Here is a 22,634-nt window from a genome sequence, read left to right on the forward strand (position 1 = left end):
TGCTGACATATGATGTGAAACCCTATTTCATACATCTTGATAAGCAGGAAAGAAAAACACAAGGAAGTAAAACCAAGATTCTGTACATTTATCAGGCAGCAACCTGGGAAATACCAGAAGTTTCCTGGTAGTAAAACCTGGTAGGTCGAGAGTGGATTTCTTTTAATGGCATTGTTAATAAACATGAGGTTAAATAGTGTTGCCTATGAAATGAGAAGTGAGGGAGATCTAATGAAATGAAGCCCGTTATTTACCTCAGTTCCTTTTATTGCCTTGATCAGTTATGCCAAACCATTGCACCCACAGAGATTTTTATTGTGCATTTACAATTTTGACAGTGTACATACCCACTGAATCTTGAACTGACACCACAACATCAGATTCTCTTGGCCAGGTCTTTAACAGAAAGAAACAAGAATGATACCTTGAAAACATGCAATGAGTCATGCGACCTCTTAACCACACACATGCAGTCAACTTTTTGATAGTGTTCTGTCTCCACAACTCTGGTCAGGAGAAAGAAAACAAAATATGGTCTTGATTTATCTGGAATTCTTACTTTTTCCCAGCTTGGGGAATGTGCCAGGGAATTGGGGTATGGCACAGAACCCTAGCCTTGGGGAATTTGGGAAGAGAGCAGAGGGCAATCATGAGTCAGACAGATTTAGGTTTACAGGATGCCTCGCTAGCAAAATACAAACCCAGAACACTTACTGTATATAACCGAGGGAGTGAAGAGGTAAACAATATGGCCAAAGCATCAAAATAAAAGCCCCAATCTTTCATTAAAAAGTATGTATTTGTTTCATGTGGGAGCATTTGTGTTTCCTGTGTTTGAAAATTAAGTTTTTCTGTGTACTTTAAGCTCAGCAGTAAGGACTTAGACTTTTATCTCAAATGCTTACATTTAAATAGATTTGCATGCTACATCTCATCTTTAGATAATTATTTCCACATGTGATGGGGAAATAGTACATTCAGACGAGAATATTACAGGTTAGCTCTGTTCCAGTCTTTTATGGCAGTCTGGTGTTTGATATAATGATCGCTCCAGGGGGCAACACAAAGTAAAAGGAAATTGGAGTTGGAGGCTCAGTGAGTTAAGTTTGTTTTCATAATAGTGATCTTAGAGCTGTAGGTGCACCCTCAAATAATCTGCCAGTCATCTTTCAGTTTTACTATGTGCACATAATATCTCCTTCAAATTCCTACAGGCATTCCCATTTAACTTCCATGATGTCAGCCAGCGGACAAACTCACACCTCACAGTGCACTGTTTGATCAGTTAAATTGAGTTTAATTACATTACACTGAATCTTAAACACGTTAAATAATTAACCAACATTTTATTGACGCCCTCTTGACGCTTTCAGGATGTTGTAAAAACCTGTTTGAAAATTTAACACACAGTTTCTTCAGTGCCAGGAGGAGGGCCGGGTGTAGTTCTTTATATAATCTGATTGGCATTTTATTTGTGGTTACAAATCAGTCACCAACTGCTTGACTTCTCCATCTCATATATATCACAAGACACCTTAAAGCTTTGCTAGTTATCTGGGGTTTTTTTTTACTTTCAGAGAAACACATGCTAAATTTACTGGAAGTCAGGGGGCTGGCTTTGATCGGTCAACACTGTTTAGACCTATAAAACACATTGTTTGTGTGGCCATATGATGAGGGTCATCATCCTGCTTCTTGACTCCTTCCTCCTCCGTGTCTAACAGATGAGGTGGCGTGCCTTGGATTATGAGCTCTTAAAAGTAGTATGCTCAAAAAGTAAAGCGAAGAAGTCACTGGCAATTAAAATCTTATAATAAAACAACATGAGAATCTACACATAAAATAGTGCAAGTTAAATAAAAAGTGCAATATAAATAAAATACAAATTAAAGTAGCCTAATATAAGTTAGAAGGTAATTGATTGTCATAGGGATGACATTTTTTGTAGGCTGACCAGAAAGTTTGCAGGGTCAAGGTTCCCTCAGCAAAAATCCAGTGGGGTTTTTCCATTGGAGTTTGGATTACTGCAGAAAATGAACTCCGTGTCAAAAAAAATTTATGATACTTTCACATTTTGTTTAGCAAGATAATTTTCACAAATGAACACCACTTTTATATTATTGAAGTGTAAATGTAATTGTCAAAAGTAAAAAGCTAGCATTTAGCTATTTATGGATTACACTGCAATTGCAAGACTTAATGTCACCACCACAATGTCGCTGTCAAACTGTGTTCATTTTGACAGTTGTTAACAACCACCTTTTTTAAAACACATAAAAGCTTTAAAGTCCTTGAGTGGGGTATTTGGGGACATATTTTATATCATTTATATACTCAAACCTGCAACACCCTATTGCAGCATAATTTCCAGTATATGGAGGTGTAAACATTAAGTTAAAGTGTTTACAAATGAAAGTGACAATGAAATGGTGAAGTGTCAAGTGATGAGCTCAAGAGTTTAACATTTTCATGGCCTGCTGAATAAAGCTGCAGTTTTGCTCCCTGCTCCCTCATCCGTCAACTCCCACTGGTTGCGGTTTGAGTGCAGCATGGTGCAGCACTGCACGATCAGCTGGAGTGGCAGGACCAAGGAGTTCCCGTGGTAATCACAGAATCGCACACATTGTATCAGTACAGAAGAAGTAATAACTCCATTCACTCCCATAACTGCCGATACGGTGTTCCACGCCATTTCCTTTATAAAAAGGATAATTTGGTGGTTTTCCACCTCCATAATTAGCTTCTCCTCGTCCATGGTATTGACAGTGACCTCTTAAAACCTTTGACCTGTTGACTCCAGGCCTGGATCTGCTCATTGGGATGTTTTGTTGATGTAGTTAAGTGAAATACAATATGGTGTAAACACAGAGTGTTTTATTCTCAAAAAATTAACCAGATGTTTTAATGTTGTGTCGCTTTCTGACTTCCTGTCTGCTCTGTGCCTAATTCAGCTGAACTGATGCGAAGTGCTCCGGCTTACGGCAAAAATAGGAGCCTTGCATATCTGATCCACTAGGCTCCGGACTGCCAGTGCTGGGATGGAGTTGATTTGTGACGCAGTGGAGCCAGTGGAAGTAAACACATAGACTAGAGTGTAATCTATTTGCTCCATCTGCTACGGTGGATTGGAGCCAAACCGAACACAGATTGGGTGGAAATTAGGGGTTACAGTTGAGGGCAGTGCAACTGCCATACCAGGTGGAGATGCAGGTCAGGACACGCTCAGTGATGCGCCAGTAGAAGTTGCAAAGATTCCTGGAGTCCATGTTGAACCACTAAAGCCTGCAGAAGAAGAAGAGTTGCTGTCTTACAGTGTCAGTGATGGTGTCAGTTTGGTTAGTCCAGATCAGGTCCTCAAGAGGATCCTGAAGTTGATGACTATCTCCACCATAGTCCCATTAGTGAAGATGTGGCGGTATCTTTCTCCCTGATGCCTCCTGTAGCCCACAATCGGCTTCTTAGCTTTTGCTTGGCTCAAAGATATCAGGAATCTGACCTCCGCTTTGCATGCCGTCTTGTTGCTGCCTTTGATCAGGCTGGGGTCACTGACATGCCTCTGCTCTGCCCGCATCCTAGAGAGTGAAAGATGGGCACTGCTCAGCTTGCTTGCACTTTCCTATTGCTGACCCAGAGAATTCAACAAAGATGTCACTTTGCCTGAATGAAAATCTGAAAGCTTTACTGCCATTAACATCTTTTTGTCAGAAGTTGTTGAAAAGCAACAACGGGATCCAAAGGCAAAGAGCAACCATCAATTTCAGACCTTTGTGCATGATGTAGGCCTAATGATGACGAGAAACACATCTGCTAAGAGCTACTTCAGCAGTTAATCATACAACTACATGTGGGTTTGGAGCAAAATAGAAATTTCACTCTTACTCACACACTGACTCTGTGTCCCAATCTGCCCTCCCTTGGCCAGAATTCCTCAAAATGCAGATGTAGATTTGTAAAGACTCCAGCTACCCACATGCACACACAACTACAGTTTAATTGGAGCCATTAGTCACTAAAAAGCTTTAAGACAGTCTCACTAAAAGTCAACAGCCATCAAAACAGGCCCACTCAATGACATTTTCTCTAATATGATACAGTTTCAAGCAAAATCAACATATACTGTCCATACTCCCTCAGTAATGTGAGCAATGGTAGTTTCTCCAGAGCCATCTGGTTAGAAATCCTAAAACTGTAACTCTCCTGCCCAAAAGTAATACTGAATTGACCCCCTAACCATGGAAACTTTGTGAATGTACACTCACATGTTCTCTAAACTTTGTCTTCTGGCTCTTTGTAGCTTTGACCCTTTGGCCTCCTCCCTCCCTCCAGGGCATGTAAGGAAAATTACCTTTATTAGAGAACTTGAGAAGCAGCAACTCATCTTAACCTTAAATGCAAGCTATGGTTATTTCCAGACTGACTCTTATATAACAGACTAGTGATTGTATGTGACATTAAGATTATGGGTCTGTGTGTAACCCCATTTTACATGCTTTTGGAGTGTCTGGATTAATTATATTGTGAGGTGTGTTTGTGCATGTGCACCTGTGCTTTTAATTATGTGCTTCTCATCCATACGTAGGCTAAATTCTAACAAAAAAAACTGATGAATTCCCTCCACATGGTGCAGCTGGGTTAATATGTATTTGAGACAATATAATTAAAGACCCATGCTGTTAAAGTGTTGCTGATTGTTGGGGCATGGCACCAAATTCTGGGCCTTCTAAGCGTGGGCCCCCCAACCTTCCTCTCTTGATTATGTCTTTCTCACAAATCCTAGTGTTTGGTGGACTAAACCATTTTGCACCTTTGACAGCCCTGACACACCAAGCCGATGGTCAGCTATTGGTCAAAGTGTAGATGTTAGTGAGCGTCTGTCACCCTAGTCACAGCAGTTTATCAAGCACGGATTGCCCTTGTCATTGTCAGCTTTTTTTGGGGCTGACTCAGCGTGTTGAATCCGTGTCGGAGACTGCGGAGTCCACTGGTGAATGAAATCACTCTGACTGGCAGTTCAGCCTAAAGTAAACGAAGGGCTTAAGTGACCACGGTGTGAGATCCAAACAAACTTGTATATAAGGGAAGATTATTTCTCTTTAGCCATCAAGCTCTGTAGCACAAATGCTTACTGATGATTTGTGTTTTTGTTCACTGGCACACAGTAGATATGCTTTCTTCTTTTCATATTGAATTGTGTTATTGAAGTGCAAACTGGCTAACTAGTGTCATAATGGCCTTAAGGTTTCCCTTTTTTGAATGGTGATTACAGACGACCCCATCTGCTGGTATGTGGACTTAGTTCCTTTCACGCAGACACAGAAGGTATGTGCTGGTTGACCGTTGGTTGTCGTCTCTGCAGAGTGTTCATGTGCAACTTTTTGGCGAAGACACAGGTGACGTTAGTTGATGTAATAATCAGTTTTTGTTGCCTCTATTTCGTTGGTGTCAGTTTGTGGTGTTAAAAGTGGTGTTTGTGGCTCTAAAAGTTGAGAGGAGCCCTCAGAGGGTTTTCTTTTCTAAAAAGTTCAGTCTTTCAACCGATTTATTCAGCTTATTTTAATTTTGTTTTTGCACAAATTACTAAATTTGGGTGTTGTTGGACTTTTATCAACACCCACCATATTTGCACATAACATACCATGCTATCATAGAGAGTATTTAGTAATTTTACAGCTATCATTATTGTAACATGACATGCGTTTCTTACCATTATTGCTGTGCATCTCTCCATATCTCTTCCGCTCTCTCTTACTCTTTCCTTTTTGTCATTATTGTAATTCAACTGTTATTTAGGACATCTATTGCACTTCTGTCTGTCCTGGAAGAGGGATCCCTCATCATCCTCTGCTGCTCTTCCTGAGGTTTCTTCCATTTTTTTCTCCACTCCAGGGGTTCTTTTTGGGGAGTTTTTCCTTAGGCGATGTGAGGGTCTAAGGAAAGAGGCATGTCATACCCTGTTTTGTGATAATGGGCTTTATAAATAAAATTGACTTGACTTGACTGAATAAAATGAACAAATAAATGTAAACAAAACCAAATCTTTTATTCAGGGCTGTTCAAATCCATCCTAATTTAACCCCCACTATGACGCCAATGGCTGAATGATCTCTTTTGTTATCTTTAATCAAGAGATATAACATGAACCGCCTATATTGTAGGATGTTGTTATGCAACAGCAGGAACTCACGTGGAATACTTCATCTCACTGCACACACACAGTGGTGTTGCTGCATTTGACAGAGTGGGTGTTAAGGCAGGCGTGGGCGTGTACCCACACCGCTCCAAAGCTCTTTACCTGAATTCCTGGCATTTAGACGGCGAAGTCTTCAAAGGAGCATCGTTGCTCTCTTCTTCTCTGCACCGTGCTGTGGGACTGGAGAGCAATTTGCTTTACGGGAAACCACAGTTTCCCCAAACTTAGACGCGCGTGTTACAGGTATGATTAATGACGTGAAACTGTAAATATGAGAGGAACCGCGCGACAAACACCATCTGATCCGTTATTTGACTTCTGGACCATATGAGATGAGCTGCACTTGGACATCTACGCTGAGGTTAATGGATTTCCATTCGGTGCTGGTGGGATATTAATTTGACAAATTCGCTGCGTCCTCATCAGGCTATGATCAATTTTGGGAATATCTGACATGGCAAGGATTGTATCCATCCTCGCGAAAATGATGCTTTTCAAAATTTTGGCATTAATTCTGTTACAAGGTAAGTTTGATATCTGTAGCAAACTTGTAATTATTTTTAAACTATATTCTTTCATTTATTTACTTCGTTATCACTGTTTCTAATATGCTGCTCTGCTATACAAGGTGTCTTGACGTCTGATGACTCGGTCACATCCCAGCTCAACCTCGGTGGTCTCCCAGACTCCAGCGGGGTGTTTGGCTCCGCAGGTTTACAGCTCTCTGAGGCAACAGAGCCAAAGTCCAGATCTAAGCGCTGTACCTGTTATTCCTACAAGGATAAAGAGTGCGTCTACTACTGCCACTTGGATATCATCTGGATCACCACTCCCGAGTAAGATATGCTTTGTTAAATGTTAAAAAATATCTTTAATTCTCGTATTATCCACCCGGACGCGCTAATATTGTGCAAGCATTTCTGGGCTTGCACAATATGTTTTTTTTTTTTTTTTGTCAGTGGGGATAAAGTGCTGCTATTAAGACTATTTAAAACCAAGATTGACATGTGGTTTGCCTTGTGAAGCCAACAAAATGTGGCAAGTCACGCCCGGTAATACTTCCTTGGGGCGCCAGACGCAGTCATGGTTCAAGTGATGGCAAGCCTAAAACAAAGTAACTCTATCTGCAGGGTCACAGTTGTTGGAGGTTATTATTGCAACTGTGCTTTTTTTTTTTGTCTCCGGGTAGGCTAATCCCTTTTCACCTTTTGATCCAGGACTGTTGTCATAATATGTGGCGTTCAAAAAAGTGGCTAATATTAAGAAAAAAGTTAATTGTAAAGTGTTAAACATGCGATTGATATTGGAAGTGATCAAAATAGTATAGTGTTGGAACGAAAGGTATTTGATTGTGTTGGAGTAAAGTGATCAAATTCTGTTAGAATAAAATGATCAAAATGTTTAATTAAGCTTATTGAATCAAATTTCAATCATTTTGTGTGAGCACAAATTATTTGTGTTGATTAGACATAAATTCTTTATGTTAATTTAACACAGTCCTGGAAGTTGCTGTCAAAGCAAACAACCTGTGTGCATCATCTATATCCATATCATCCAATTACCATTTAATGGTGGTAGATGTTGCTGTGTTTCAATTTCAATTAAAAAATGTTTTTGAACAATAATAAGAGCTGGAATAAAGATACGTATAAAACTAAAATCTGCAGCCCTGCAGCCCTGGAAAAACTGAATTAAGCACATACTTAGGCGACATATGACTGACAGCTTGATGTCTTCATCAAGATGGTTCTTGTACCATGACCAAAAGATTACTTCGCAGGTTTCACACATTAATGTGCAGGCATCAAAGGCACCAATAAACCAAAATCTGTGGTACAAAACCTACTGAATGCATGCCCTGATATGCCAAAACAATGTAATAATTAATGTTATCTTTATAGCACTTTAACACCTTAGACGGAAGGCTAACAGTGACATGGGCATTTAAATCAGCAACAGCATAAGAAAAACTACAACAATGAAAAACAGGGAGACTAATAGAATACAGATTAAAAGCAGATTTAAATACATGGGTTTTGAGCGCTGTTTTGAAAAAGGGGGGTAAGGGAGATGTCTGAGGAATGTCTGAGCATAGGCTCAGACATTCCTCTACTACTGTATATATGCAACACATGCAGAAATTCTGATGGGTTTGCCTCTTTTTTTGTTTGTTTTGTGTCTCCTTGTGGCTGATTTGTCTTTCTTTGTGGTTATTTTGTCTCTTTGCAGTTCATTTGCGTCTTTTTGTGGTCATTTGAGTCCCTGCCTTTTCATAATGTATTAATTTTACTTGCATTTTGCAGATGAAGGCCAGGGGGCCCCTTACACTTTGGGCCCCTGGGCACAGATACGTAACAGACCCCATCACCTCTCCTACTGCACATACGTGCAGGACTCACAGACTTTATGGTGGTTTTACCTCTTTGTTTTGCTTTTTTTGTGTCTCTTCATGGAACTTTTGTGTCTCCTTGTGGTTGTTTTGCCTATTTTGTAGCTATTTTGTGTATCTTTGCAGTTTAATTGCGACTTTTTGTGGTCTCTTCCTGGTTGGTGCATGTTAATCTTAGTTGTGTTTTGCAGGTGAAGGCCAGGGGGGTGCAGGGTTTTTACATTTTGGGCTCCTGAGCAGATAAGCAGCAGGCCCTGTCGCCTCTCCTACTGTGCATAGGTGGATGATGTGCAGAATTATTGGTTGTTTTGCTTCTTTTTTGATTGTTTAGTGTCTCCTTGTAGTTTTGTCTCTTTGCAGTGAAATAGCATTTTTTTTGGTCATTTTTATTCTCTACTTGGTCATAACATGTCAATTTAAATTATAATTATTATAAAGCTGGGGTGGCCATACACTTGTGGCCCCTGGGTTTTGTGCCTGGTAAGCCTGTTAAGTAGTCCAGTGAGATCAAAACTAGTCAAATAATCTCTCAGCACTCATAAGTTTGCAGAAAACATGAACAAAAATCACTGGTAACAGATGTAAAAACTGTATAACTTCTTTGTCATGAGCTGAGCAGTTGAAGTCCTATTAAGATCATGTTGTGACACTGAATGGACAGAGATCAGAGAAATCCTTCTTGCAAACGTATTAGTCTAAAGAGGCTGGTGAGGTCGTCATTCACTAGAGCTTGATTTGTTTGAAGACTGTTTTACTGGTGTAAATGAGTGCTAAATTATACTGTTTTCTTACACTGCTTTTGAACAAAACCAAAAGAATTCATTAAAAATAAACAAGAATCCATTGTTTAGATGAATTAGCTTGTCCTTTAGAGAAAGACACAACTGGCTTGTGACATAAAGATCTTAATACTGTTGTGAATGGACAAACACTGAGAGAGGTGATATATTTAATCTAATAATTTTGAACCACCAACGCAGTCATGTTCTGATCCCCAAAAGCAGGGGGCCTGTGCAGAGAGCTGCACCAACTGCACATCATATGTTATGTTGGATGCACAGGTGATGAAAAGTGAACACTACCAGCTGGCATAATCACAGTGAGGAGCAGCTTCTCACACTTGTGCTTAAGTGTGTTCAACATGTGGCCAAGCACACCGCAGACTAGTAGCAATACCCTCACATATAATTCCTTACACTCTCTTGTTGGGAGGAATCTGTTTTGCCACCTCGTAACCGCATATTAAAATCATTGGCAAGAGAGCAGGAAAGAATTCTTTCATCCTCTTTCTTCTCGCGCCAAGACTGCTGCTGGCTATTTTAGCTAAAGAGCGCACTTTATTACTGCATAGCAAGTTGAGGCAAATTGACATAGTTTTAAGACTGAGTGGGATATTGACTGATACTGCAACATTAATATAAAAGCAGTAGGTGTGGTTTCAAAAATGTGCGCTCATATTTTAGGAGCGTCGATAGAAGACAAACTACCCAAAATTGGCTCCTCCAAGCTAAAGATTCATAAAATCTCAGCATGGGAAGTAAAAGAGAGGGTGTCAGCTTTCCGCCACAGTGAAGCCCCCAAAATGCTCTGGAGAAGCTGCTTATTATTAGCTCACAGGACTGTGGTTTAGCTTCCACGTGTCACTATGTGTGTGCATATGGTTCTTTTGTGACCTCTACCCTATAATGTAGGTGTTTTTACTCAGCTTGCCATATTGTTTAAAAGTTGTGTTTCCAGCTCTTCTTTCTGCAATTTTAGACCCTACTTTGATACATAACAGCGACTTCAGACTGAGCAGCCATCAGTTTAAATGTCTTTCACCTCAAGGTCATTCAAGTATACAATCATAAATGGAGGGGCTGCAGGATAAGGCAAACACAGTGGAAGTGGCAGGTATTCAATCATATGTAGGCAGTTTTGTACTTCCTGGCAAATCTCCAGGGAGAGCAATTTGTAAAATGTCTATCAATATTTCAAATGTCTCATGAAAACAGACTTTATGGATTGAGGTAGTCTTTTTGGCCTGAGAGGCAGACCTTTCTCTCAGCAATGCGCACATCTTGCTGTGATACTCTAGCTGATTTTAGCACAGATTCTCGGTCCTCCTTAAGACCTTGTTGCTCCCAAAGCAACCAACGCCTTTGTATTTATTTTTGTTCACCACAGATTATCTAAAGTAGATAAGTGGAAAAGGAGACAGTGCAGAAAAGATAAGCAGTGGCCGACCGCACACTAAACAAAGTGGTATCCAGATGGGAGGATTGGGTTTAGAAAAATTTAGTGTATAGTCACGGATTCTCTAACTTTGAAATTGATCTATGGAAGTTATATGTCAAGTTTATTGTTCATTCTCTGGCCACCTTTGTTATTTTTCCATCGCCAAAACCCAGTAGTCACTTAACTCAAAACAAATGTTCACAAGAAAAACGTTAAATCAATGACAGAATGTAAAAAATGAAGTAGATTCAGTGAAAACTGTTTTTGGACAATCACACAAGCTTTAACACTGATCCTTTAAACTGCTTTGAATGTCCATGACCCTTATTGTAAACTAATGTTGAAAAATACGATTTTCCGCACAGATTGTAAAATAGGCTATGTATCATGTGCAAGTTTTTTATATAAACAGCTTTAAACTGGTGATCAGATCTCCCACTCTATGGCGTCAAACGGGGTTTATATGACTGCTGGCTCGATGGCTGGAAGTTATGTTCTTGTTTTGGCACTCCCTAAAACTACCACTATTAAAGGAATACTTCACCTCAAAATGATCTTTTGTACATCAAATACTCATGCTGTACTATACTGAATTTCTGAATAAAATGTTGTTTTTCCTGCATGCCTCCATGGTGAACAAAGTCATTCCAAAAAGGAGAAAATTCTTGATGAATTGGAGTAAAAGGGTACAGCATTTAACAACAGCAAACATATGGAAACATCTGTTTACAAACTTTCACACAACTCATGCACTATAATCCAAGTCTCATTTATCCTGTTGCATGCTCAATATTTCCCAAACACAGGCATCTATGCTGAAACCATGATATTTTATACATTGTTATTTACAAGCAATGCGTCAGGGCAAGCATGTGTGTATGCAATTAAGCCTCCCAGTGCATTCACTGCTGTCACTCACCCAAGCCTGTCGCCTCCCGGCCAATGAAGCTGTGAAGCAGGATTTTAATGAAATCCACCAACAGAGTTCAAACACACACACTTGTCAAGGTGCCCAATTCATCTGTACCTGAGAATGTGATATGAAATTGTTTTAAATTTTGAGGTGATTGTGAAAATGCACGTGTTTGGGAAGTACTCAGAATATGACTGAATACATGAGACTTGGGTTATACTGAAAGAGTTGCGTGAGAGGTTCTAAACAGATGTTCTTAATAATTTTGTTCTGTCAGTTCATCAAAAATGTTCGGTCTTTTTGAAATCTTCATTCAACGTGTAGGCATGCAACAAAATAAAGTTTTATCCATGTTCTCAAAGTGACACGTCATGGAGAATTGTTGAAGAAATGATCACTCTGGGGATGAAAGATTCCTTAAAATATTTATTTTAGGGCCCTTTTTCTGTGTCCCCAAGAGTCTGATTTATCTCACGTTTTTACTTTTGAAAAACATGGCTCTGCTTGTTTTACCCTCTTAGACGCACTGTGCCTTATGGAATGTCGAGCTACAGAGGGCCTCAGCGAATCCGACGTGCTCTCGTTGGACAAGCAACTGAACATGAGGGGGCAAAGAATCCACGCTGCGTTTGTGCTGTGCTTGATGCAGATCCTCAGTGCCATGACTTTTGCCTGTCAAGGTTAGTCTGAATAAAATGACATTCATTGGATCCTTCTTAGTCTCTTTAAGTATAATTACATCTAAAGATCGATCTAATTATAAGTGAAGTGTGAAATAAATTAACCCTGAAGAAAAGGCTTATTTTGGTACAAACACTTGATTACCCTGTTATAGTACGTCTTTAATTTAAAGTGTTCTCTTTAAAGCCCTCTGCAGAGTGTGCCAATCAGGAGTCTCCACAGAGTTCCCGGTCCTGGATGATGGTTTGGCCCCGCTCCACCATCTGCTGTTTTCCTCGGGGGAATGGACCCTTCCCTCGTCTTTGCCCCCTTTGCTCTGTGTCCGGCACCCTTGCCTCCACAGGTAGCCTACTCTTGCATTCAAGAAAAAAATTTTGGAGTTTGGCACCGCAGACATTCCTCTGCATCACAACTACTGGAGCAAGTTCCATCAGGCCGAGAGGTTTCAAGAACTCTTCAGAAAATTTGGTACAGATCCCTGGAGACTATCCCCATTTTGTTCCCTTTTGAGCGCAGCATGAGGATTACTTCCATCCTGATATAATAGCCAATGACATTGCCTCTGCCAAGCTTGATCAAACTCTTTGTTTTCACACCTGGTAGTTTCAAGGACTACACTTGACTCTGTTTTCTGAAAGAATGAGATAAGCTAACCTAACGAGACCAACAAAAACATTTCTATGACGACGATGATGTTGGAAAACAAAAAAGTGCAACAAAGAGTCTTGGATAGTAGGAACAGGCCTTCTATTATGATATTTTGCCTTTTAAAATGTCAAGACATGCAAACACATAACTGAGAAAGCTTTTGGCCACCTGTGTTATGGGGAGTATTATTAAGATGTGTTTTATGTGACTGTTTCAGTCTGGAAAGCACTCACACCCTGACTTCACTTCTTTCAGTAATAATATATCATTTGTCCTCTTTGCAACTGAACTATCAATCATATTCATTGTGCTTTTACCTCACCACTAACACTGACTCTTCAGAAACTTTATAACAGATTTAGCTGGAGTGAACTTTATATTGAATTATCAATTGTTGAGTCTTTTTCCATGGAAGTCAATTCCATGAGGCTACGCTACTAATAAAGTTAAATCTAAGTGATTGTGTTCTTTGCTTCTCGGGCCATATGTGGCCTCCCACTGACCAATAGTTGAAATCTTCCAGTTTTTCTCTGCTGTGCCTCGACTGCTCTGTCTCCCTGTACAGTTTGTCTAGCCCTATCGCCTAGAAATAACATTATACACAATTAATTTGAAACAAAAAATATTTTTTGAGGAAAACGTGATTACATAATGAACTACAGCAATATAATAAGGTAATATTTCTAATAAATGTAAAATGTTGAACTTACCAGCAAAATGTTCACTAATACCGTATTTCATTTATTTCTTTTCACCAAAATAGGCATTCTTGCAATGCACTATCCACTACTGGTATACATAGTGCAATCATAAAAAAACATAAAAAATCTGTTGAGTGTGACTAAATGTTAAACATTTACATTAGTTGCACCAGAGCGCCTGCCGGACATTAACTACATTGATGCACAGAATTTAGAACCAAAGTTCACAAGCACAAACCATAGGCCTATGTGGTTAACAAAATATTAGCACAATAAGCAGATTGGCATGTGAGTCAATCACAATATGGCAAGAGCAGATGAAACACCAGATCTGGAAGACCAGCCTGCAGGTTTCTGGTCAGCTGTAACAGCAACAGACAGAGAGATTTGTGTGTATGACTGTGTTTCAGCATTGCTCCACCGTTGTAGGGGATGTGAATAGACATCATCACCCAGTTTTGCCAATTATCAGGACAAGGAAAAAACAACACGTAGCCCTTCTCCTTATCCCTGCTGCCTTCATGTAGCCTTAAGACAAAGAAGCAAAACGGCATAAAACAAAAATCCTGAAGCAATGGGTATTTACATGGGCTACTAACCCAGATGGAATTAATTTTAACAGTCCTCCTTATGCACAAGTTTACTTTTTTAATTATTCTATTTATTTAGTGTTTTAAATCTCATAGAATTAGAGATGCTTCTTCTGTTCTATAGCCTTTTGTTACCTGTTGTCTTTTATGTTTGTTTTTGAATGTTCCTTATTTTCTATAATGAAAATAGTTTGACAACGTTGCCCATAGCCAAAAAGCTCCCTTAGTCCTTGTTAGAGATTCTGTCTGTCTTTGACACTTCCACTACTGTAAATGGATCCATATACATTTCTATTTTCTGCTGTGCCAAACTTGTACTGAACCTGGGCTTCTGGTACTACAAACCTGCACTTTGTATGTCTGCCATTCACCCTGATTACCTTCCTCAAAATCCGGCATGGTACATACAGTAGATGTTGTGCTTCATTAACTCAAAGTAACTTCGACTCCAAACATAATCCAGGCAGCAATGAAGTTGTCACCAGTGTTAATATCATGAATGCAATTTAGTGATAAACAAAGTAATATCTAGGAGAAAGGGTTGAATTGTATAATAATTTGTTGGACTTATGCTGAGGTAACAGTACTCATTTATCCTATTGAAATGTTTGCACCTTGTGTAATTTTCCATCGATAATCGCCCTAGTTGACTTGTCAAAAGATTGCTACAGACAAGCTTTTGTGTTGTCTGTCTTTTTTTGTTGGGCAGCGTTGTAGCTCACCTCACCAAACTGTAGCAAATCATGTGGTGTACTCTACTAAACAGAAGGGACAATAAAAACAGTAAGTGGAGAAGTATTTGTTAATGCCTGTTGGTTTTGCCGTCCTCGTAGTTACAGTGGACTGAGAACAATCCCATGAAAATGGAGTTTACACTGAGGGGAGATTTCACGACAACACACTAAGTTTGGCACAACCTTGCAGTGTATTAGTTTTTCTATATTTAGAGTGATTTGCCCAACTACTTGCCAAGAATATATCACCACATCTTTAGTAAAAGCAGTCATTGTTACTAAATGGATCAATAAAAGTACCACAAAGAGAATTACAGCCTTTTTGTGCATGCAACAGCTTGGATCGAAAAGTGAACATCAAACATGTATTTCTGTCCTGACAGTTACTGTGCTGTTTAAGTGACTCAGTCATTCTGATCCAATTATAGCAATGATATTCCAAAAACTGTATCATGGATCACCTTGCACACAAAATGTTTGTATATACTTTATAGAACATGAAGAGGATTTGCGTTTAAAGTATCAGAAAACACTACCAGTACTATATATTTATGCTGGTATACAATATTAATATAATAAAAATATATAATACTGACCTTGACTTCTCACTTTGTACGCCATCTATAGTATGTACGACTTTGTACATTTATAAAACTAATATTTTAAGGTAGCTGTAAACAATATTCAGTATATGCCCATGACATTGACTGTAAACAGCTGTAAACATAGAGGTGGCTGAGCTGGAAGCTAGTATCTTATGATTCTAACATTGCTAACACTGCTAACAGAGCTAACTGAGCTAACTGTGTTAACCTGACCTGCTACACTTCTGCAATCCAGATACCATCCTGATAACTACTGTAACCACCGTATGAGCACAGCGTAGAGTGGCGGTGATTAGCAAGCCAGTGGGATACACACATAGGACTCAGATGCACCAACATGCACACAAAGCTGGACAGTTTATCACAGCAAATCAAAGAGTAGCTTGGATCAAAACACACACAAAGGTATTGTCATGCCACACTTCATATTATATCTAAGAAATCAGTGTCCCACAAATGACTTGCTTTACTTAATGTAGAGTTGTATAGGCCAACGTGGAGTTACGTCAGTTAGGTTTAGGAGAGGAAATGTGGCTGGGCATTGACCCGTTACATACTTAACATAAAGTTGGAAAAAGAAACATGGTGAAGGCATAGGATATTGTTGTGACCACCAGTCTCCTGGGGTAAAGTCCTGTATTTGTTTGACCCATCCACTATCCCAGCCTGCTTCCTGATGCAGACTCTTTATACTCCTTTCTTCTTTACTCCCATTAATGCATTGGTCACATGATCGCAGTCCTCCTGATTATGTGATACGCACAAACTACTGGCTCATGATTATGTGGGTTTAATATGAATTGTGGAGCATCATTTTTCATAGGCAAACATGTGTACAGTGCATGAGAACAGCCTGTACACAAAGAGGTATAGCATTACCTCATTCTCTGCTCAGGATGCCATTACTCCACTATATTTTTATGCAGAAAATAGTTGTTTGCTGCTACATTCATGTTCTGAAAGTCATATAGGTTCCTTCAATACTTTCACATGTATAATGTAATAATTTAAAGGGAAAAGATGGAGGAGGATACCATTTTTAACTGTACAGAAAAAAACATTATGCCGGAAACTATGCTGCAATAACTTAATTGTGCTAGTATTTATATTTTGTAAGTTACTCTTCTGCCAGTCACCAGTTGTAATAGTGGTTTTACATTTGATATGCAACACGCTAGTTTTCGAGTTTTAAAAAAATAGATTAATTTTTTTTCCTAATATGTGTTGTACAGTGTTACCTTTAAAATGTAATAGGTTACGGTTGTCTTGTTACCCTGTAAAATGTAATAAGTTATGTAACTATTTTAATTGTTTAATCAAAGTAACCCAAAGTAATGTAACATATTGCATTTGATTACTTTTCTAAAAAAAATGTTTTAAACAGGACAATAAAGTTGAAAAGACCTAAAAACCTAGGTGTATACATGTTGTGCTCAGCTTTGCTTATCTGCATTATCTAAAAATATGCCAAAAGAAAGCATTCCTGCAAAGCAAAAAGTTAAGCAACAGAATGAATGTTTTATTAAGTATATAAACTTTTTACTGAAAAGCTGGGGGAAGTTGTCTTACGTGGAGAGGTGCACAGCTGGATATCCTGAAGTTTTATTGTCTGTCTGGCGCATGCAAGGTCAAGTGCAGTGCCTTAACCCTCATTTTGCCAAAATTGCTTTCTCATGGAGTACGCATGTGCTGATTTGAATTTATGATTCACTCTAGAACTGCCCCACTAACAGACTGATGTAAACTTACAACATATGCACTTGTAAACATGCTCCATATTCTCAGTGCTACCTGTGTTCCACATCTTATGTGGACCTTGAGACATTGCAGATGATTTTTTCTTACTACAAATACAAACAGCAACTCAGTGCAAAAGGATACCACACATATTTACAGAAAAAGCAAGTGACCGTTGTGATTATTTTCCTGTTATTATGAAATCAAGTTAATTATCTTGTTATCTCGATACAAGATTGTTTTTTCATGTTAACAGCATCATTAATTTGAGGAAAGAAAACATACATTTCTTGTGATAATGGGTTAATTTGCTTAATAATTGGAGGAAATGTCTTTTTGTTTGCCCAAGGGAGAAGGAGATAATTGACCTGTTATTACAAGAAATCCATTTTGTTATCCCAAGATTGCAAGATAATTTACCTTCAGTTTTAAAATTGGAAAGGCAACTGACTTTTTTTTTGTTTTTGTTGTTTTTCCTCTTCATAAATTATACATCAGTTATTTTGCTGTAAATCAGAGGATATATTTCATGCCACAGAGCAGCATTTCTACCGCACAAACACCTTTTCCCTTATAAGACAGAACATGAGACCAACCTGGCCCCTTGAGGCCCTAATACCAGATATCATCCTGGAATGTCGCGCTGAGTCTTCCCTAAATAAGCCTACCCTGGAGCCTCGGCATGAACTTTCTGCAGTGAACACCAATAATATCGCTCAGAGAGTAAGGCCTCATTCCCACAGTTTACCCTGGGAAATATTTCTAGACATCCTGACCATGCAAAGGCAGGTTAAGGGCCCCTTCGTGGCTTACAGCTTGTTGTTTGTATTCTGCTTCATTAGATAGATTTTGTGCCATGTAGTGAACTTTTGCTCGTCGCAGACAAATGGCTAGTGGCTTTTGCCACTGCTCTGGCCACATAAGTATTTCAGGCACAATAACATCATGTTGATATTTTGGATGGTGTTTATTCTGTTTTGGAGTTGGGGTATAAAACATGTATCATGATCCATTCCAATAGCATTGTTATGCTTTTATTATAATCTTGATTTGGTGCATACAACAGAGAGAACACAGTTAACTAAAAAAAAATCTGGTCTACATATAATATTATGTTGCTCAACTACCTGATAGCATGTCATTATTATTTCAATTATGTTGTGTTTACATACTGAGTAATATTGTGTGTAGTATTAGATCCATCTTGGACTCCTGCTTCTCTGCTTTTCTGACATTAAAAAGTCTGGACCACATGATGAAGTAAACCTCTAAACAACTGCAAGTTTGCAGCCCAAGTGTAGCTCAGTAGTAATAAATCCCGTCAGCCCTGTGATTTAGGTCAAACTTGACAACTAAACTTTGGCCAATATGGATTAATAAAAAATATGTTTGAGTAAAACATTTTAAAATATGCTTTAAATGGTACTGTATCATTCTACAGGGAGTGAACCAAAGAATTTGTGTAAAAGTACAGAAATTGCCATTTTAAACTTCAGATAGAGTGAGGTATAGTACACTGATACTCTGCTAGTACTATTCATCAACTATCAAAAAAAATTTCCAAATTCTACAGTTTTCAAATTTGCGTTTGCATATCATGTTTTAAAGTGGCTTAAAAAGTCTTACTGAGCCCCAATATCCCCATTTCTGAGAAGATCAATAATGAATATTACCCATATGTCCTTGAGAGTGATTTTTCCCTTTAAAGCCCAAGTTATTCTTTTGCAAGTCACAGTAACCTGTTTTTTACCTGTCGCTCAACACTTGCAGATGGTGTCAGACCATCTTTCCATAAGGCATGTGTGTTATGTTGAAATAATGGCCCAGAGCGGACGTGTGTGTGTGTTCATATCTGACATACAGGCCCACTTTTTTGACTGTCAGCGTTGTACAGCACATTACTGCTCTTTCCCAGATGGTATTTCTGAACATGTGTACTTGCCTGTAGAGTATCTTCAGTTTGTCCATACCCTGAATATGGATAAAATATTTAATCTATGTAACCGCTGTGTATAACAACAGCCATTTAAACTAGCCGGTATTCTGTTAGTATGTCTGACTTGTGACCTTGTTGCACAACATGCAACTGTATATATTATACACTGTGTTTGTTTAGGGTAATTTTCAGTCACATACAGGGTCTTCGCAAAAAAGGTTTATGTTTGTACTTGAAATAAAGCATAGATAAACACAATAGTTATAGACCTACTTAAAGGGAAACTCCGCTGCTGCAAACAGTCAGCAGACACACATCATTGTTATGATGTAAGTTTTTTCTGGTTGTTGTGTTTCCAGCTGAATGCAAAACAGTGACTACACGGATTTACATAACATCTGTCAATATTGTTTTTCACAAACAAAATCCTATCCCATCAGACTTGTTGTAATACATAGTGGCCTTAAAGTGGCTATAATCGGTGTATTTATATAAACATGAACATCCTTCTTGTATGTGAACATCCCCCAACACCAGAATAAATGTTGGCATTGTTTGCTTCTGGAAACCACAGATAAGTTACATTAGTACATTTCATATGCAATAGATATGCTGAACCCTAATTTTTCAATTTAATGCCATAACAATGGGTGGTTAGGGTCAGGCACAGAAACCACGAGGTTAGGGTTAGGACAAAATAATGTTTTGGCTTTAAATACCTGCTTTTGTTGCAACAGACACAACTAAAAATGGCACAATGTGTTGTTAAAAATACTTGCTTTTGTTGTTTGTAGGTCTGCGGCTGTCTGCTGTTTGGCAGCCATCTGGCCTAATTACCACACCATCCACCATCCTTTCTACCTCATTCATGGAATCTGGAATACATTACTTAAGAAAAGTTGATATGATATGTATGAAATATACAAATGCATAGTAACATAGTGTTTTGCAGAAAAATACAATGCCAACATTTTATTCTGGTGACTGGGATGACATATAAAGGGTTGTTTGTAGACATGAATCCACAGAGAACTATCATCAAACTGCTTATACACATTTTTGGTGACTTGTCAGCTCACTGTTTTCACAGCCACAGCTTTACTGTTTTAGTTCACTCTCACTTCCCATGTACTGCCACTACAGCATTGTAAAAAGAGCTGCATTTGGGGTAAACCATCTAGAAATACACTCTACACTGTGTGTTCTGCACCTGACCCCAACAGGTTAAGTTTCAGAGGGTTGGTGTAAGAGTGGAGCTATTAGCAACTCGAGAAAGGATTTTATTCTGCAGAATGTGTGAATAGAAAACTGTTTGCTAGTTTGCCTCATCAACTTACATGGTGATAAAAGGCAGCATTTAAAGAACACGATCCCCCTATTATGTATGGGAATAGTTTTTTTTAAAGTGGGGTTGTATGAGGTACATATCTATAATTAGTGTATTACCTACAGTAGATGTCAGAAAGCATGCCCCCAGTTGCATCAGAGTTGCATCTTCTGGCAGAAATTATATATAATATTAATAGCTTTGTTTTCATTAGTTTAAAATCACATCAATGAGAAAATAAGAGTCAATGTGTTTTTGTTATCTCAGGATGAGACTGTGTGTGTGTATGTGTGTATAAAGAAAATGACCTGGGAAGAGCGTAACTTATCATAATTGTGTAAAATAATTTTGAATATAAAATTATGTTACATAAATACCGTTTAGTTTTAGAGATTTTTCACTAGCTTTAGGGGAAAGAGTCTAAATTACTGATTTCTTGAAATGTGCGGGACATTTTTTGCCAAGTTGCTCATTGTCTTTTTCCCATGTCTTTGAAAGATATTCGACCAATTTGCTCAGGTTTTAAAGATTGAAATACTTGTGAAAGGTGTCTGAATGCACCGCGAAAAAAAAAAGTCGATTCAGGTTTTAGAGGGTTGAACTGATAATGATTTTATTTAGGTGAGACTTTTTCTTAACTGGCTCAAATGTGTTTTGCCTTCCATAGCAGTACATTGCTTAGCTTCAGCGGCAGTATTCCCGCCTGCCTCTCCAAACTGGAGGCATGCCGATATCCATCCACAGTAGGTAACACTCTGAATAAGCACCTCATACAACCCCAATTAAAAAAATCCAAACAACCTCTTAAGAATCTGAGTTGCTCTTGAAGCCTGACTAAACTACTGTTCCACCTTAAATCTGTCCCTTTTCATCAATAGCTGTAGTATACGCCCTTTACTTCTCGTGGCTCCCTGGGTACCTCGTCAACCTCAACAAGTTTTTATCTCAACATGAACGGTAGAGTTGTGGTGCGGATGAGAGTCATAATTTAGGAAAAGTTATAAAAATCCTGTCATTGGAAGTAAATTGACTACACATTGCACCTGGAATTTGCAATACCGAAGTGCATTGCACCTCCTGGGTACATGCTCAAACACACACTTCCTGGAATGAGGTTTGTTTCAGAAACTTCTAGATACATGTATTGCTGCCCGAAGGCATGAATCTGTAGAAATCTCCACCACAAAGTAAGTCATCCCGTGGAAAGTCTTTCAAAACATTTGAGTCGTTAAGCAGCTGAGAATCTAACCTCATGGAACAGAGAAACATGCAAACACTGGTTCGATCAGGCGTGGAATGCGAGGAGTGTTCGCGATTGAGTTGTTGATCACACTCAGTGACCTCAACGTTAAAGTGTTGCTGTATAAACATTATGATTAAAAAACTGCCAAGAAGTTAATTAACTTCACATGTTGATTTGAGATTTAAATGTGCTGCACTTCAGCCCTCGTAAAAATAAAAAGTAGGGTCCGAGAGCACATGCATCCAACTATCATCCTCTCACTCTAAGCGATAGGATCCTACATAAACACGATAGTTTCTGCTTAGGACTGAACCATTTATGAAAGATTTCGGGGTTTTTTTTAAATTCTTTTGTCACTGTCTTGAGGTGGGTATGGCTTGGTTCGGTGACTTGGTGATGTCAGATACTTACAGTCAGGAGTTAGCAAGGTTCGAATTATGATGCCAGTAGGTGGGTTGTTGTTTAAGTGCTAAACGTAATAAATAATATGTAAAGATATTTATAAACCAGCGGTTTTAAAAGAAGATTGTTAGTTTGCAGCCAGCTATTAGATAAATTAGTTTCCATATTTTAAGTTAATACATACAAAATATAAATGTTATGTGGAAGACTTGAGCAATGACTTACATGTTATAGCTAAACTGAGTACAGGATATATTTCACAGTAGAAGACGAGGGGAAAGGAAAACGTGAAATAATGACATCCACAGAAGGTAATGTGTC

General features: G+C 38.7%; 1 protein-coding gene across 1 annotated transcript; it reads left to right on the forward strand.

Moving 5' to 3' along the window:
* Nucleotides 1-6,291: 6,291 nt before the first annotated feature.
* edn3b (endothelin 3b) lies at nucleotides 6,292-13,756 on the forward strand. The gene is made up of 4 exons (XM_042491122.1): nucleotides 6,292-6,714; nucleotides 6,819-7,026; nucleotides 12,231-12,389; nucleotides 12,577-13,756. The coding sequence occupies exons 1-4, from the start codon at nucleotides 6,645-6,647 to the stop codon at nucleotides 12,629-12,631; spliced, it is 492 nt and encodes a 163-aa protein (XP_042347056.1). The 5' UTR covers nucleotides 6,292-6,644; the 3' UTR covers nucleotides 12,632-13,756.
* The last annotated feature ends 8,878 nt before the right edge of the window (nucleotides 13,757-22,634 follow it).

Source organism: Plectropomus leopardus, chromosome 8 (assembly GCF_008729295.1).
Source record: "Plectropomus leopardus isolate mb chromosome 8, YSFRI_Pleo_2.0, whole genome shotgun sequence".
Lineage (NCBI taxonomy): Eukaryota > Metazoa > Chordata > Actinopteri > Perciformes > Serranidae > Plectropomus > Plectropomus leopardus.